General features: G+C 41.0%; 1 protein-coding gene across 3 annotated transcripts in view; it reads right to left on the bottom strand.

Annotated features, from left to right (window-relative positions):
• Positions 1-18,605, bottom strand: part of MID2 (midline 2) — a 120,880-nt gene that overhangs the window by 31,320 nt on the left and 70,955 nt on the right. For all 3 annotated transcript variants that reach the window (XM_079765433.1, XM_079765435.1, XM_079765434.1), the window contains exons 4-5: positions 2,231-2,338; positions 443-591 (exon numbers count right to left, since the gene is read on the bottom strand). In XM_079765433.1, coding sequence (XP_079621559.1) covers positions 443-591; positions 2,231-2,338 — 257 coding nt within the window. The remainder of the gene's footprint in view (positions 1-442; positions 592-2,230; positions 2,339-18,605) is intronic.

Raw genomic sequence — 18,605 nt, 5'->3', positions numbered from 1 at the left:
GCAAAGAGCCAGGGGACTAGATGACTAGAGTATTAGATGGGTCAGCCATGTGGATGCTGCTAACATCACCAAACTAATGGCAGAAGCAATAAAAAGAATACTGTGAACCTAGAGCCAAAGTCTTCAATGAATGAGAGGGATATAGGAGATCAATTCTGGCCTAATGGGCCCCTATTGCCCCTTGAAGCCTTGGTGACTATAATGAACAATGTTTCACTGTAGACTTCAGATTCTTTGCAAATGAAGAACTGGTAGGCTGCAGAGACAGAGAAGGGTGCCAGAAATCAACAGGGCAATCCATCACTGAGGCTTAGTAACTAACTAGATGGTAAAATCTTCAGGTGGCAACTGCTACATACATGCCTGAACAGAATTAAATGAATGACTTTAAGCTGGCCCCTTTCATAAGAGCAGGCATGTCAAAAGAATATAAGGAACTCACCTCTCAGCAATATTTTTTGCAGACTGGAGAAACCGTGCTTGGTCATTTTCTTTCAGGATATGCTCAGCTTGGTTGATGAGGACTGTTGATCGTTCAAGACACTGGCGACAATTAGCAACCTGCTGTGCCAACTTTCTCAGTTTCATAACCTTAAAGTAATTAGCAACAGAAAAATAAGAGAAAACATCCAGTGCTAAATTAAAAACAATAAAACAACAGGAAGGAGATCTGCTGCAGTGACTCTAAAAATAAGGCCAATTCACTTTAATAGCCAATGGTCTCTTTACCATTCACCTTCTCACCCTACCCTCTATGTCTGTCATGCCAACCCCTCCTCCTAGCTATAGCCTGCTTACTTACCCTGCAACCCAGTAATATACTCTAGATTTTCTGCTCCTCTTTTTATTGATAACGTTAATTTTTCTGGTCATAAAAGCAATGCATGCTCATATAGAAAATGTAGAAAATAGCCCTATCCAGTTTGTTCAATGGATAGAGCATTGGCCTGAAGACTGAAGGGTCCCGGGTTCAATTCTGGTCAAAGGCAGGTACCTTGGTTGAAGGCTTGATCCCCGGCCCAAGTCAGGGCATGTGTGGGAAGCAACCAATCAGTGTGTCTCTCTCACATCAATGTTTCTCTCTCTGTGTCTCTCCCTCTCCCTTCCATTCTCTCTAAAAATCAATGGAAAAATATCCTCGGGTGAGGATTGACAAAATAAAGAAAGAAAGAAAAGGAAAGGAAAAGTATAAAAAGATACTCTACCACCCAGGGATCACCATTGTTTACATTTTATTGTCAATACATTTTCACATACATGTTTAATAAAAAGTACCTCCTCTTTCTTTATGAGGCTCTGCATTTCTATGTATATATTTCTCTAAGTATCTTTACACATACCTTTGTGTTCACAGCTCTGTGTTCCCGAAAACTTCAATTCCTGTGTTAGCTGGAACCACCCAGTATGGCATAAAGTATTGGTCACCACTCCAGGCTCTCATAACATCTCACATTGTATACACCGCATGAGGTTTTAATCACTACACTGACCAGCAGACCAACAATTCTAAAACCATATAGATGCATGGCGTCTCATACCTGACTTTCTTGATCACGATTCTTCAGTTCTCAAGCTAAAAGCCTAGAAGTCTTCTCTCTGTCCTTCATCTTTTCTATCTAATAAATTGATTATTCCCATAATTTCCTTCTAGAGATGTCTGTTATGTTCTTCCCTTCAGTTAGTACTGTCACTTCTCTGGGTTAGGTCTTCATCAACTCATACCAAGAATCATTCCCTAAGTCTCCGAACTTGCTTCCTATATACCCTGCACACCTCTGCCATATCAATCAGTCTTCTCTCTTCCTAAGAAACTAGAATGGTTTACTTATGTCTTTCAGATTAAGCCCAAAGTCTTTATCATGGCATTCATGGTCCTTCCATAATTCTGGCCCACATTCCCACCACTATATTTTTTCTTATATTGACGTATAACATACATACAGCAAAGCACCCAAATGTGAAGTACGCAACTCAATGAATTTTTTGCATATACATATACCCATATTACCACCAACCAGGTCAAGATAAAGAATGTTTCCAATGCCCTAGAACTGCCAGCATTTTTATGGGATTCACAGCATTAAGCCAAACATTGCTTCTTTGCCTCTCTCCCTAAAACCTCATTTCTTCTTGCTTTCATGATCCAAATTCAAACTAGAATCTTCAGCATAAAACCTTAACTTTTGTAAAGTCAACTTTGCCTTGACATCACTGAAGTGCTGTGCTTTACCTTTGTCTCTTTGATTTTGACAGCAATCATTTGCTTCCTCTGCTGGATGATCTCTATCAACTCGTCACATTCTTCCATAAGTTTTGCCTCATGCATAGCAGTATTCACCTGCCAAGAAAGTCCAGAATATTACACAGTGATTGCTGCCTTTGTCCTCTGCTGGATCTCTGAAAGGTTCGGACTGACAGCTAAACATGCACAACTTCTTCCATACCTCCCTCATAAGATCCACTCCTAGAAGAAGGGTAGAGATGATGATATTAATGATGCAAGGGCATTGGAAGCACCACAGACAGGAAACTCTCCGGCCTCTGGTAGATCATGATGATTAATGGAAGGCTGGGCAGAAGGACAGATGAGATGGGGCATGTTATTCCCACTGTGCAATTCCCCTTACTCCAGCACCCTGTCTTCCTGTTCTTTTGGAAAGAGGGTAAGGAAATTTAAGTACGTCAGGGAAAGAGTATTCCTCTTCACAGGAGCAATGATATCAAGATAATATTACAACAACATATTTCTACCATCCTAACAAAAATGTTTTCAGTTTTCCTTATTCCCTTCTAATTTTAAAATATATGAATGTACAGCTATATATTCACAATAAATACACGAGTGTAGCCAAAACCGGTTTGGCTCAGTGGATAGAGCGTCTGCCTGTGGACTGAAAGGTCCCAGGTTCGATTCCGGTCAAGGGCATGTACCTTGGTTGCGGGCACATCCCCAGTAGGGGTTGTGCAAGAGGCAGCTGATCGATGTTTCTCTATCATCGATGTTTCTAACTATCCCTCTCTCTTCCTCTTTGTAAAAAATCAATAAAATATATTTTTTTAAAAAATAAAAAATAAATACACGAGTGCAGATATATTTTCACATAGTTGTCATCATGTTTCAGTAGATATTTCTCACCTTGAGCTGTCCAGTATCTGAATACCTTTCTGATTTGGGGATACTTGCTACGTCAAAGTATTTCCATTGCAAAATCAGGGTGGGATTATGGAAAAAGAGCCATCATTGTTGGTTATTTTTCCATATACTTATTTTTCCTTCTTTCCATCTCTACTACTACTAACACTAGATGGTATGAAGCTCCCAAAAGGGTTAAATGAGAGCAGGGGATCTTTGGGCTACCCAAGTATAAAGGAAAGGGGAAGGGAAATCAACTTACATCTTTTAAACACTTAATGTACCAACTACGTTATAGATAAAATTATTTCATGTAATTATCATAAACACTTTATAATATAGAGCCATTTTTATCCCCATTTTGCAGATGGGAAAACTGGGGTTCAGAGACTTTTAGTGACTTGCTCAAGATCATACAGCTACCCCAGCCGTAGGCAGCTGCCTAGGTTGCCTTGTACCTAGGTAAGTGTTACACTGCTGGGAGAACAGCAGCCGGAAGCTGGCTGGCATCCTGGGCCTGGTTCCTACCAACTCTGTTGTTAACTATACCAGGATGCCCGCATAATTAAAAAAAAAAAAGATCATACAGCTAGTAAGTGGTAAAACCAAAATTTAAACTGAGTTCTGTCAAGTGAGACCCTTGGGCTGGCTGGGTGAGCAGACGAGGTTCAGTTCCATTTCAGCAGCACACAGAGCAGTCACACAGGGAAGCACAATCATTCCAAGAGTCTATTCAAGGATCACTCAAGTAGAGCTCTAGAATACTAAGGAACAGACAATGGGTTACTTAAGCATCAAACATCAAGGGGCCAGATGTGCTTCCTTAGCAACATAGAGCTGTATTTCCAATTGCTAGCTCTCTTCAGAGAGTTACTTCATATATTCCAAGCTCAGAAAAGCACCTGTCACTAGACTCTGCTGCCTCCTCTCTTATCCTCTAAGGTCCCCAATTAGCCAATTTTCTGTTTTATTCTTAACTGAAATAAAATGTGCTTGCTGAATTTTAACCTTATTTTGTTTTATTTCCATATTCAAGGGGGAATGCTAAAATGAGAGTTTCCATTTATTCTGAATGAACAGTCCCACTCTGGCCATTCTAATTTTTTTCTGATTCCTCACCCTTTCCCTAAGTTAGATCTACCTTTCCAAGGAAATAATTTCACCCTCTCAAGGACCTCTGACTCATGTGAGAATAAGAGATTCATCTATTCATCCAGTGCTCCCTGGATCTGTGCTTAGAGTATCTGGAGACTTAGACCATTCTTATTTATAGTTTCTTTTTGAGGCTGCTGATGGTGTAGTTTTAGTGTCTTGTGTCTTATAATTTAGGCTTTGGAATAACCTTTACATAATACTCACTATATGCCAGGTACTGTCCTAATCAGCTTACATGTACAGTCAGCCCTCCATATCTGCATGTCCTGCATCCTTGAATTCAACCAACCACAGATTGAAAATATTCGGGGGAAGGAGTGGCAGTTACATTGTAGCCCAGCCAGTGTGGCTCAGTTGGTTGAGCATCTTCCATGCACCAGGAGGTCGCTGTTCAGTTCCAGGTCAGAGCACATGTTTCTATCTCTCTCTCCCCCTTCCTCTCTCTGAAATCAATAAAACATATTTTTTAAAAATGTTACATTGTTGCTGATGTGTACTATGTAGTTAGGCCTATGATGGTTGCATCTGTGCTGAACATGTACAGACTATTTTTTCTTATCATCATCCCCTAACCAATACAGTATAATAACTATTTACATAGCATTTACATTGTATTAGGTATTATAAGTAATTGATAGATTATTTAAAGTATAAGGGAGGATGTGTGTAGGTTATATGCAAATACTATGCCATTTTATATAAGGGTCTTGAGTATTCACAGATTTTGGTATCTGTAAAGGGTCCTGGAACCAGTCCCCTACAGATACAACTGTAGTAGTTCTTTCCATCACCAAAACAACTTAATGAGGCAGGTACCATTAATCTCATTTTATAGTTGAGAAAACCTGAGCATAAGCAAAGTGACTTGCTCAAGGCCACATCTCTAGTAAGTGGCAGAGATGGGATTTGGAGCCAGGATATCCAACTGGAGTCTACACCTGTTTTTAAAAGTTTTAACCCTTTGCACTCACTTGCTTTTTTCTCGATTCCTTTATTCTAATGCTAACCGTGTCGAGTCACACTCGACATCCGAGTGCAAAAGGTTAAATATGTTTTTACTGATTTCAGAGAGAAAGGGAGAGGGAGAGAGAGAGAGAAACATTAATGATGAGAGAGAATCATTGATTGGCTACCTCCTGCATGCCCCCTACTGGGGATTGAGCCCACAACCCAAGCATGTGCTCTGACTGGGAATCAAACCATGACCTCCTGGTTCATGGGGCGACACTCAACCAGTAATCTACACTGGCCGGGCATGGAGTCCACACCTTTAACCATCACACTATACTTCCTCCCAAGATGAGTGTAACAAAATCCCTATCTTTAAAAAAAAATCCCTATCTTTAATTACTGACCATTGTTCCTTCTTTTGCACATCCATCTTTATTCTGTCATCCCATTCTCTTTAGTCATTTCATACTATTTATTCTTCCCCTACATTTCTTGCACCTCCATGTCTTGTGCCTTTACCCAAGACACTCCTTTCACTTACTAGTAAGTCATTTCTCTATTTGTTTATTGAACAAACTTCTATTTATCTTTTCAGGTCCTGATCAAAGATCACCACTTCTGTAACTATTTCTCACCTGCTTTAAAAACAATTGGTCTCTTATTTATCTATACTAATAATAGAGGAATATGCAAATTGTCAGGGACACCATCACAGTAACAGTAAAGACCAAACAGCAGGCTGTGTGGGGCAACCAGGCCGGCAGAGGGGTTAGTGAGGGATGACCAAATGACTGAACAGCAGGGCTGCATGGGGCGACCAGACTGGCGGGGGGGCAGTAAGGGGCGACCAGGCCAATGAGGGGGGCAGTTAGGGGCAACCAGGCTGGCAGGGGGGCAGTTAGGGGAGATCAGACTGGCAGGCAGAGGTGGTTAGGGGTGATCAGGCTGGTAGGGGGAACAGTTAGCGGTGATCAGGCAGGCAGGCAGGTGAGCAGTTAGGAGCCAGTGGTCCCAGATTGTGAGATGAATGTCTGACTGCCGGTTTACCTAAATCGGCAGTCGGACATCCCCCAAGGGGTCCCGGACTGGAGAGGGCTCAGGCTGGGCTGAGGGGACTCCCATGCATAAATTTCGTGCACTGGGCCCCTAGTATTCCTATAATACTTTATATGTAAGTTAATTATACTATTTACTGCCTTACGTCATAGGTATTCATTAGTTTGTCTTTTCTACTCAAACATGAGCTCTGGAAGCCAGGGGTTGTGTTTTATTTGCCAGCATAGTGAGTGGCATATGGTAGATGTTCAGTAAATATTTGTTGAATTGAGTTGAATGAGAGGAGAAATATATCTCACTGCTTGCTAGACATTCCCATGTGGTTACTCAAGTTACCCTAAACTCAATATGTCTAAAAACAAACTCATCATCTTCCCTCTAAATCTGGCTTTCACTCCTGATTTTCTTTTTTCTTTTTTTGTTAATGTTACTGTCATTATTGCAGTTTTCAGGTTCAGTTACCTGTGACTTCTCCTTCTCCTTCTTCCCCCACATAAATCCATAGCAGTCTCAAGTCCTTCCATCCTTTTCTTTTTAATTTCACTAAGTTCTTCTGGTAATACAATGAGGCTCTGAGCCAAGGGACCAATGAGTTGAAGTCCTAATCACCCTTTAGGACTATTATCGTAAGAGCCTCATTAATTCATCCCCCTACCTCCATAATATTCACTTTGCCCCATCCTATACCCAGAAACCAAAAAAATCATCACAATCTTCATCATCAAACATGTATTAAGCATGTCTTTTATGTAATGCCCTCAATAAATTTGCAATCAGGCTAGTGAAAAGCCACACATATAAAAAAAAATAAATCAAGGTAGCATAAAATAAATACCACTAAGTAATGTAGATTATAATCTACAGAAATTAAAGAAAAAGATCATTCTTGGGAAAGTGGAGAAACATTGCCTGAATGAAATGTGACTTGAATTGAGCCTGAATGATGGATAGCACACAGATTAAAAGGAGAGAAGGAGGGAAATTTTGAGCCAAGCTAATATGATTGAGCCTTGTTCTTTAGTTAATATGATATCTTTGGAAAGTATTTTTTTTGGAAGAAGGAGGGTAAGAAGGTCAGAGAATGAGCACAGTTAACTTTTTAAAAAGATGTACTGGGTCCATATCCAAGATGGTGGTAAAATAGGTGGATGTTACATTCACCTTCTCCCAGGACCAAACTGGAATTACAACTAAAATATAGAACAATCAACCTAAATAACCAATTGAAGAGTAACTGAATAGAAGATTTATAACCAAGGATTTATAGAAGAAACCACATTGAGACTGGTAGAAAGGGCAGAAACCTGAAAAGGGCTGGAAGGTGGCTGAGGTTCTGGAGGAATATCTCAGTAGCAAAGGTTCCCTCTTAGCAGTTGGGGTCTCAACTGCATGCTGGACTCCCCAGCCCAGAGTACTAGAACCAGGAATAGGAACCCAAATAACATCTGACTGTGAAAATTGAGGGAAAGAGAGGAGTCTGCTAGAGATAATTGCCCAACTAAAGGACCAATGCACAAAATCTCATTTGTAATCACTCACCCTGGCTTCCTGCAAAGGGAGAAATGAGCATACCAGAGCCATGTGAGGAGAGACTGTGATTTGTGGCTCTGGGGAGAGAGTTGAAAGGACAGCCGCTAGGATACCTGTAATGAGTCCCACTCCCACACTGTAGCTATCATCTTTCTTGGATGGAGGACTCCCCTCCTTATGGCACCAGCCTAGGAGAATGCAATAGCCCCATCCTCTGGACTCCTACAGCATCATCTTATGCAGCTCATCCCCAGCTGAGGAGTCAGCTGCTAGGACTTGGGTGTAGAGGTCTGGCCTGACTCTAGGGTTGTCAGTGACTGAGTTGTGTGGCTTTAGGGCAGGGCTATTTCCTCCCATGTTCTCATGAACTTGATGGGAGCCTACCCCTCATGGTGGGATACACTAGCCCCACACTCCCAGCTCCATGTGGCCCCATCCTCTAAACTCCTGGTGGCCCCAACTGGCCAAGGTCTGGATTGAATAAAGGACAGACTGATCAGTGTGGCAATGGGGCAGGGGCAATTCCCCCCACCTTCCCTCAAGCCTGACCAGCAACTCCCCCTCACAGAAGATCCACAAGCCCCATGCTACCAACTCCTAGAGGCCCTACACTGCTGATATAAAGCTACTGGCAAAATCTGTGACAGTTTGAGTTGTGTGGCTCTAGGATAGGGGCCAATGTTCCCTTGTATGCCCAGTGGGTATAGAGCCCTCACTTCACACAGCCAAATCTTGATCTGTTTGGGCCTGATAAACTCTGCTAGCCTCACCCTCACAACTCTCTGAGACCCCACCCCACCACAAAGGTCTGCACTCAGGTAATGGCAGCTAGTTTTGGTACACAGTACCCTGTGACATTTGCTGAGTGGCTTAGACCTAGCATTGGCAACAAGTTTGAACCTGTATCAATCTGGTGAACACCATTCACCCCTACCTGGTGACTCACCGAGAACCTATTTCATGCAACGTAAGTACTGCAAGAGGCTTTTTCACAGAGTGAGCCTAACAGGCAGCAGGCAGGCAGAGGCAGGTGGAGGGGGCGGGGGTTGGGGTTAATGGAGGGATGAGGACACATATGTAATACCTTAATCAATAAAGAAATTTTTAAAAAATAAAATAAAATAAAAATGGAACTCCCATTTGACCCAGTAATCCCACTTCTAGAAATACATCCCAAGAAATCAGAAACACCAATCAGAAAGAATATATGCACCCCTATGTTCATAGCAGCACAATTTACAATAGCTAAGATTTGGAAACAGCCTAAGTGTTCATCAGCAGATGAGTGAATTAAAAAACAGTGGCACAGCTACACAATGGAATACTACACTGCTGTAAAAAAGAAGGAGCTCTTACCATTCACAACAGCAAGGATGGAACTGGAGAGCATTATGCTAAGTGAAATAAGCCAGTCGGAGAAAGATAAATATCACATGATCTCACTCATTTGTGGAATGTAATGAACATAAACTGATGAACAAATATAGATACAGAGACAGAGAAGCACTTGGTGCATGCCAGACTCCTCAGCCCAGGGTTCCAATGCCAGGAAGAGATATCCCCATAACTTCAGGTTGTAAAATGTAGAGGGGGTTGAGGCTGAGTGACATGGAGGGCTGCTGGAGACCCAGACAGTTCTTCTTAAAGGGCTGGCATATGGACTTATTTGGACTCACTCCCTTTGAGCTCCAGTACTGAGGCAACAGCTTGAAAGGATCCAGGAACATATGGGGAGGAACTAGATTGTCTGGCATCAAGGCAAGAACTGGGGGGGTAGCTTTCTCCCAGACAAAGTGTTGGCAGAAGTCATTGTTCCTTTGCTGAGACCTCCCCACCACAGTTTCAACAGGTAGTCGCCATATCTAAGTCTCCATCAACCTGGCCCACACTGTTTTCCCCACCCTGGTGATTCCCTGAGACCCAGCCTCACCCAATTTACAGCCCCACCCAAGCTGTTTTCAGTGGCTTTTCCATATGAATGGCCTGTCCTATCTCAGGCTTCAGACTTTCCTAAAATCTCACAAACAGGACTCAGCATGCCCCATACCTCTTGATAAGTGGCTCCAGACCTGGCACTACCTTCAGCCTGCCTTGATTTACAGCTTGGCCTCTCCTGGGCAACTAGAAGCCAACACAAGTAGCAGTCATCTGCATATAGCTCTGTAGCTTGTGCTGGGTGGCCCCAGGGAGGACACAGGCAGTAACTGACTTTGCACCTCCCTGGAGGCCCTAGCACCAGTGCACCCGGTGGTCAGCTTCAGACCATGCCAGATTACAACCCTACCACATCCACAAGTGACACATTCAAGCAGCAGAGTCACTGAGCACCAAAGCCCCACTGAAGCAAGTCCTGCTCCATAAGGGCGTCTCCTACACAACAGCTCTTCCACTGTAGTAGCAGCTGGTCCTCACAGCCAATTGGCTTGGGGGTCAATCCCTCCCAATGATGCAAACAGAAATCAAGGCTCAACTACAATCAAGGCTTAATTACAACAAGACTGTGCACACAACCAACAAAGGGGTTCACCAAGAATGTCCACCTCAGGTAATTAGGGAGGCTGAGCCACTGGGCCCTATAGGACACCTAGCACACAAAGCCACTCTATCAACTCAGGGAAGCAGCCAAATGAGGAGACAAAGAAACAGGTCACAAATGACAGAAATGGAGGAAAGAAAACTACTGGATATAGTGTTCAAAACCACGGTTATAAGGTTACTCAAAAATCTTCTAGAAATCGCCAGGAAGCACAGAGAACCCCAAACAAGAGGAATCCAAAGAGGACCACACCAAGACACATCATAATTAAAATGCCAAGAGCAAAAGACAAAGAGAGAATATTAAAAGCAGCAAGAGAAAAACAGTTAGTTACCTACAAGGGAGTACCCATATGACTGTCAGCTGATTTCTCAGCAGAAACTATGCAGGCCAGAAGGGAGTGGCAAGAAATATTCAAAGTGATGAATGGCAAGAACCTACAACCAAGATTACTCTACCCAGCAAAGCTATCATTTAGAATTGAAGGTCAGATAAAGAGCTTCACAGACAAGAAAAAGCTAAAGGAGTTCATCACTGCCAAACCAGTATTATATGAAATGCTGAAGGGTATTCTTTAAGAAGAGGAAGAAGAAGAAAAAGGTAAAGACAAAAATTATGAACAACAAAGTGACAACAAATACATATCTATCAACAAGTGAATCTAAAAATCAAGTGAATAAAAAGTCTGATGAACAGAATAAACTAGTGAATAGAATAGAATCAGGGGCATAGAAAGGGAGTGGACTGACAATTCTCAGGGGGAAGGGGGTATGGCGGGTGCGGGAAGAGACTGGACAAAAATCGTACACCTATGGGCGAGCACAGTGGGGGGGGGTAAGGGCACGAGGTGGGTTGGGAACCAGTTAGAGGGGAGCTATGGGGGGGAAAATAGGAACAATTGTAATAATCTGAACAATAAAGATTTATTTTTTAAAAAAAAAAAGAGAAAAAAATTCCAAACTAAAGGCAAACCACTGACATTAAAATCTTTCCATGTCAAGAAGCCGCCTGAATAAGCAGGGTCCTTAAATGTTTTCTGAACAGGAAATACTCCAGGGAAAAACTATCTTCATGATGTGAATAAAATATCTCAAATCGCTTGGAAGGCACTTGAAATCCCTGGTAGTTTCCTTGTCTGCAGTTTTCTTTGAATATACAGTGTGGTATTTCACTTGCTTATTAAATCTTAGCTGAAAATTACTGGGGATTATCTTGATTAGCATTCTTGTTTGGTTGATTTGTAGAAGACTCCAGCTCTTTATTTGGCCTTTGTTCTTTGATTTGGGTTAGTGCATTTAATTAAATGGCTTTATGTCTGTGGAAAACTCTATGCTGCCTGAAAATACTAATAGGCTAATCTTGACAACCTACTTGTGTAAATTTCCCCATCTCAAAAAGACTTCTGGGGCAGTTTCTGATGTTTAAGACCGAGTCTCAGAGCCAGTCTTCTAAGACGTAAGCACCAGGGAACACAGGCGATCCTGCAAAGTCTCCAGGTCCTCTTCTCTGCTCTATGCTCTTTTCTTTCTTCCCAATGGCCCACCCTACTCTATTTCCTGAAGGTCTTTCCTACCTCCCAGCCCAAAGATTAAACCCTAATCTGAAATAAAAACTTACCTAAATGATCTTTAGAGAATTCGAGTCAGACCCAGTGTTCCCCAATTTTCACCTTCCCTGACACAAACACACATGTCCCCTGTTTGAAGGATTTTACTGCTGGTCACTACAAGAAAATTAATATATAAGAGTTTTCAAAAGGCACAGGATGCAAAGGTTTAACAGATGGCGAAACGTTACTTTGGTAATTGTTTCTATTCTGCATTGAAATGTAAATGGACTAGACCTTTTTACCCTTTTTACCTCAGAGAGCGTATTTGATAGTTTCTAGGGTGATATCTCAAACACTTATTCTATAGGTATTTTATTCCTAGGTTTAAAGTTCACGAGTCTTCCCTCTATCCCACCCCCATGAGAAATTTCCACTCATCCCCTCCCCTCAGCTCAGTCACATTCATCCGTCCTGCAGAGCACTGCACAGGAGTTCAGAAGGAACTGAGATTTCCTGTTCAGGTGGGACAATATGTATGAAGTACTGGATGAGCCCTATACCCAGACTCAAATGAAATTCATTTGTAGGGTAATACAACTCCTCGTTGGCATCTCCACCCCAGGGTCCCCCCTCTACACAGTCAATTCCATCTTAGTTTATTCCCTGAAACCTGCTGCCCAAATTGATCATCCCCTTCCACCTAGAAGATTTTTGAAATGCCATTTTTAAAGATCATTTAGGGAAGTTTTTATTTCAAAACCATTTAGTAAGTGCCTGTACCATATACAAGGCATTATGCAGCTTCCTAAGTGGGACAGAATTATGAAAAAACTCAGCTTCTGCCTTCAAGGCACTTATAATCTGGTGGGGAAGATGAGTGTGAATTTAGCTAATTACAATCTAAGGAATAGCAGAACAAGTAATATAATAGAATACAACCAAAGCTCTATGAGCACACAGAGAAAGGAAAACTCATTTTGCCTATGGAAAAAGACAATCAGGGGATTAGGGAAGGTTTAATGTAGCTGAGTTGCTCTTGAAGGATGAGCAAAGACTTGGGTGCACACAGAAATGAGGTTTAAGGGGAGAGAATTCCAGGCAAAGAGAATGCTGTGAATAGAATGAGCAAAAACACAGGTAGGAAAGTAGAGAAGGTGTTTGGGTAAAGCAAATCTGCCTAACAAATGCAAGAGAAGAAAATAAGGGTAGAAACGGAGGTTGCAGACATATTATGGACACCTATGCTGTCCCTTTGAGACTTTGAGTGTGTCTGGATAAAACAGCAGGATCTTAACTCTATAATAACATCTTAACTATTGTTAATTAACACCTTAGTTGAGAACAAAGTGGGTATAAAAAGCAGGCACAATACTCAAAGAAGTGGGAGGGCACAACAAACTTCTGACTTCCATTATTGCCCAGGACCACTCAAGTGACCATTATTCCACCATCTCAGATTCCACAACATCAGAGACAATACGCTAAGGTGGGCTTCATTCAACATGCATTCACTTTCTGTGTAAAGGAGATGAGAAGGAAAAGTGAGAGGTAAATTGAACATCTTAGGAATTATCAACAAGTTATGAACAGCTTTGTCACCTTACTGAGCTGCAACTAAGTCATTACTGTCTTATAACAATGCAGTCAAGCAAACACAATGTTTTCTCTATTTCTATGAATTTGATTATAGTTAATTGTAGATTTCTTAATTATAGTTAATAAATAATACTGCATTGTATACTTGAAAGTTTCTAAGAGAGTGGATCTTAAATGTTCATATCACAAAAAAGGGTAAATATGTGAGGTGATGGATGTATTAACTAACCTTGCTGTGGTCATCATTTATATATATATACATACATATTGAGTGGCCAGATTATTATGATATCTGAATGCATAATAATCTTGCATTCAGATACATACATACTGAGTGGCCAGATTATTATGATATCTGAATGCATAATAATCTTGCCACTCAGTGTATATCCTATATAATAAAAGGCTAATATGCAAATTGTCCCCTCGACCAGGAGTTCGGCCAACAGGCAGGCTGGCCAACCGCCCATGTCCCCTCCCCTTGGCCAGGCTGGCCGGACCCCACCTATGCACAAATTCATGCATCAGGCCACTAATATATATATATATATATATATATATATATATATATATATATATATAATGAGTGGCCAGATTATTATGCATTCAGAGATCATAATAATATGGCCACTCAGTGTGTGTGTGTGTGTGTGTGTGTATCTCCTATATAATAAAAAGCTAATATGCTACTTAGACCGAATGGCGGAACGACCTTATGGAATGACCTTCTGGAACTACCAGTGGCCAGAGGATGGGGCCACAGAGTCTCGAGGCAGCCTGGGCTGTGAGGGCCAAGCCCTTTGCACGAATTTCATGCATTGGGCCTCTAGTATCCTATCTAATAAAAGAGTAATATGCAAATTGACCATCACTCCAACACACAAGATGGCTGCCCCCATGTGGTAAAAGATGGCTGCCCCCATGTGGACACAAGATGGCCGCCACAAGATGGCCAGCAGGGGAGAGCAGTTGGGGGGGACCAGGCCTGCAGGGGAGGGAAGTTAGGGGTGACCAGGCCTGTAGGGGAGGGCAGTTAGGAGCAAACACTCTGGCAGGGGAGTGGTTAGGGGATGATCAGGCTGGCAGGCAGAAGCGGTTACAGGCAATCAGGAAGGCAGACAGGCGAGCAGTTGGGAGCCAGCAGTCCTGGATTGTGAGAGCGATCGGGCCTAAATGGGCATTCAGACATCCCTCGAGGGGTCCCAGATTGGAGAGGGTGCAGGCTGGGCTGAGGGACACCCACCCCCTGTGCATGAATTTTGTGCACCGGGCCTCTAGTATATATATCAAATCACATTGCAAACCTTAAATGTACACAATGTTATATGTCAATTATATTTCAATAAAGCTGGAAAAAATAACAAAACATGATTTTAACCCTTTGCACTCGCTTGCTTTTTTCTCGATTCCTTTATTCTACTCGGGATTTAATTTTTTAAATACCCCAGATTTTACAAAGTGCGGCAGTAGAATAAAAAACTGGAGTTTCTTTTCATACAAACTTATTTATTTTGATTTTTTTATATTTCAAATTATTGATACATTCAAAGAGTATAAAAAGAGCTGCTACTGATGCTAACCGTGTCAAGTCACACTCAACATCCGAGTGCAAAAGGTTAATAAAGCAGTTATAGCACCTACAGTGGCAACATTTAAGCTATTAATCCAGATCATGCTTTAAAGGGCAGTATCTCACACATACACATACACCACCAACAACAACAACACCCTTTTTATCAGGAAAGTTCAAATGTATAAAAGGAAGAGGAAAATGAGACAATCTTCTTTTTTGTGTTCTAAAGCAAAACACTGCAACATATTAAAGATAGCCCTTCTGCCGAAACCGGTTTGGCTCAGTGGATAGAGTGTCGGCCTGTGGACTCAAAGGTCCCGGGTTCGATTCCGGTCAAGGGCATGTACCTTGGTTGCGGGCACATCCCCAGTAGGGGGTATGCAAGAGGCAGCTGATCGATGTTTCTAACTCTCTATCCCTCTCTCTTCCTCTCTGTAAAAAATCAATAAAATATATTTTAAAAAAAAAAAGATAGCCCTTCTAGCTTTACATAAAAACAACTAAATCAACTATGGCTGTTTTTCTTTAAATGTATTTTATCTGATTTTCAGATTTTGTTGGGGAAGGTGGTCACTTAAAGTAATAAAGGATATGTAAAGCTATTGATAAGATTTTTCAGTACCCAGTATAGGAGTAACTGCAGTTTAGCAGGCAAAAAAATAACTGAGGCATAGTGAACAACTTACTGATTCAGTGCCTAAGTTTGTTTTTTTAATGGAGGAGGGGATGAGGGGTTGGGGGGTAAAGGTAGGTGGGGGATGGGGTGCTGAAGTTATAAAAGTAGTGTGCATGGGGAGGTGGCGGGCGGGCAGGCCGTCTCTAGAAGTGTAAGAATTTTAGTATATTGGGCTCAGGAATTCATGCTGTAGGAGGCCTCCTGACAGACACAGACATCAACCGACAGACACATTTCCTGTCAGATTGTGGGTGCTTATGATGCACTAGGCAATGTTCTAATTGTTTCATATATATTTACTCATTTGTTTTTCATATTAACTCTATGAAGGTGGCACTATTATTATCGCTGTCATTTCACAGAAGAAACTAAGAAATATAGAAGTTATGTAATTGCCCAAGTTCACATAACTAGTAAATGGCAGGGCAAGGATTTGCACCCAAGCAATCTAGCTCTTGCCCATGATTTTAACCACTGTGTGTATGTGTGTGTGTGTGTGTGAGAGAGAGAGAGAGAGAGAGAGAGAGAGAGAGAGAGAGAGAGATAGACAGACAGAGACAGAGACAGAGAAGCAGAGAGACTGTGCTCACAAATATACTTCTTTTCCTCTCAGAGTTACCTCAACATAATCACATTCCTTAATTAACCATTGCAAACTTGTTGTGTAATTCCTTCCTAACTTCAAAAATATGCAGTCTATAAATGCATATAATTTAATATTTAAAAACCATATAATGTGCACATTTGTACATGGACACACATACATATTCCATGTTTATTTTACCCTAAGCCTAGCTAATAAAAATATTGCAACAGAGGGGGAGAACAATTTACTACATATACATCATTTAAGAATGGCCTTTTGCCACATGGCAATTCTGTCCTGTATTCTCAGGGATCAGACCGTCAAGCCTTTGTAGCCTTATGTTCAGTTACTTTCCTCCCCATATTCTCTTTCTACATAACTAGAACATGCAAGGAAAAGAATAGAGAGGTATAATCTAGGTTTTCAACTGGAATTCTATGTATATAGCTATACTAGTAAATCCTACAAGAGATGAGGCAGAAACCTTTCTATCTCTTCAGAACCACAAATTGTTAGAAAAGACTCAAAAAATCATCTATCTTGTCACTTTACAGAGAGAAATGTAAGGTTCTGAGAGAAGGGCTTACCCAGTATCATATTACTGATCAATGACAGAACAATTCTGGAGCCAGATCTTTTGACTCCCCAACCAATGTTCTTTTCATGCTACTGTTTGTTTTGTAAGCCCCTCTGAAGACATAAAACTCCCTGAATTGCACCCTTGTGTATTTATCCTAGAAATAAGAAAATTTATATCTATGCAAAAAACATGAATATTCATAACAGCTTTATTTGTATTAGCCCACAGCTAGAAACCACAGAAATGCTCTTCAGTGGGAGTGGGGGACATGGATAAACAAATTGTGGAACATCAGTAATAAAACAATAAAATACTATTTATACAATAACTTGAATGGATCTCTGTGGCAGTATGATAAGTGACATAAATAAATCACAATATGCTACATACTATATGATTCCATTTACGTAACATTCCACAAATTACAAAACCATAGTGATGAACAATAGACCAATGGTTGCCAGGTGGGCAGATGTGACTATAAAGAAGTAGCACAAATAAGTTTTGGGGGTGATGAAGCTGTACTGTTCAAATTATGGTGGTGATTACACAAATCTATACACGTGATAAAGTTCATGGAACTATGTACCCTCTCCTAAACCCCAAAAGGCTGAGTTCACGTAAAAACTGGTGAAATGCAAATGAGGTTTATGGTTTGCTTAGTAAAATATTGTGCCAATGAAAGTTTCCTGGTTGTGAGAGTTAATGTGGTCATGTATGTTGTTAACATTGGGGAAGAATAGGTGAATGGTATGTGGGAATTCTCTGTATTATTTTAGCAACTCCTATGTGAGATTAAACTTATTTCAAAATGTAAAAGAAAAAAAGAAGGAAAACTCTAGAAGTCCCATAATGTTTCGGGCAGGTGTGGTGAGCCAACATTTACATAGTTTTCTGAAGTTAATAGATCTTCAGGACTTTGTCCAAATGGTATCTCATCTCACACCCCACTCTGTACCCTAGTTTATTTTTATCCATAGTACTTATAACCCTTAATAAAAAATATAGCCGTTTATTGTGTCTCCCCTAAAGAGAATGTAAGCTTCTTAAGGTTAAGGTCTTTGTTTTATTCATTCCTGCATCCCCAACATCTAGAATAATGCCAGGCACACTGTAAATACTCAACAAATATGTGTTGAATGAATATAAGTGTGTTGGCCCTAAAATAAGAGCTCAATGAGAAATTGTATACTTAATTACATGAGACCAATTTCCATTACACATTCTTTTTACACAATTACTCAAACTGGTAATTGTGTTCTGTCATTTACATATTGTTTGCTGCATTAGGAAAGATTTGGAAAGACGCTGGAATAATAACTTAAGTCTAGGAGACCACATATTCTGAAATGGTTCCTTACCCAATGTTGAAAGAAAGATAAAGTTAACTCTCCTGGATAATTAGCTATGCCTTACTCACCCTTATGATCCATAAAATATATTTACAATAGATAACCACCAGAGGGTACTGTTTATCCAATTACCCTTTTTCAATACCTATCTTGTACCAAGCAAGCCACATGCTGAGTAAAAAAGTAGATAAAACACAGTACCTACTCTCGGAGCTCACAGTCTGGTGAGGAGACAAATCAGTACATAGAAGTACTATGTATTACATATATACAATGGAATATTACTCAGCCATAAGAAAAGATGAAATACTGTCATTTGCAACAACATGGAT

Source organism: Cnephaeus nilssonii (genome assembly GCF_951640355.1).
Source record: "Cnephaeus nilssonii genome assembly, chromosome: X".
NCBI lineage: Eukaryota > Metazoa > Chordata > Mammalia > Chiroptera > Vespertilionidae > Cnephaeus > Cnephaeus nilssonii.
The sequence above is the reverse complement of the archived record's forward strand: the minus strand, read 5'-3'. Positions and strand labels throughout refer to the sequence as shown.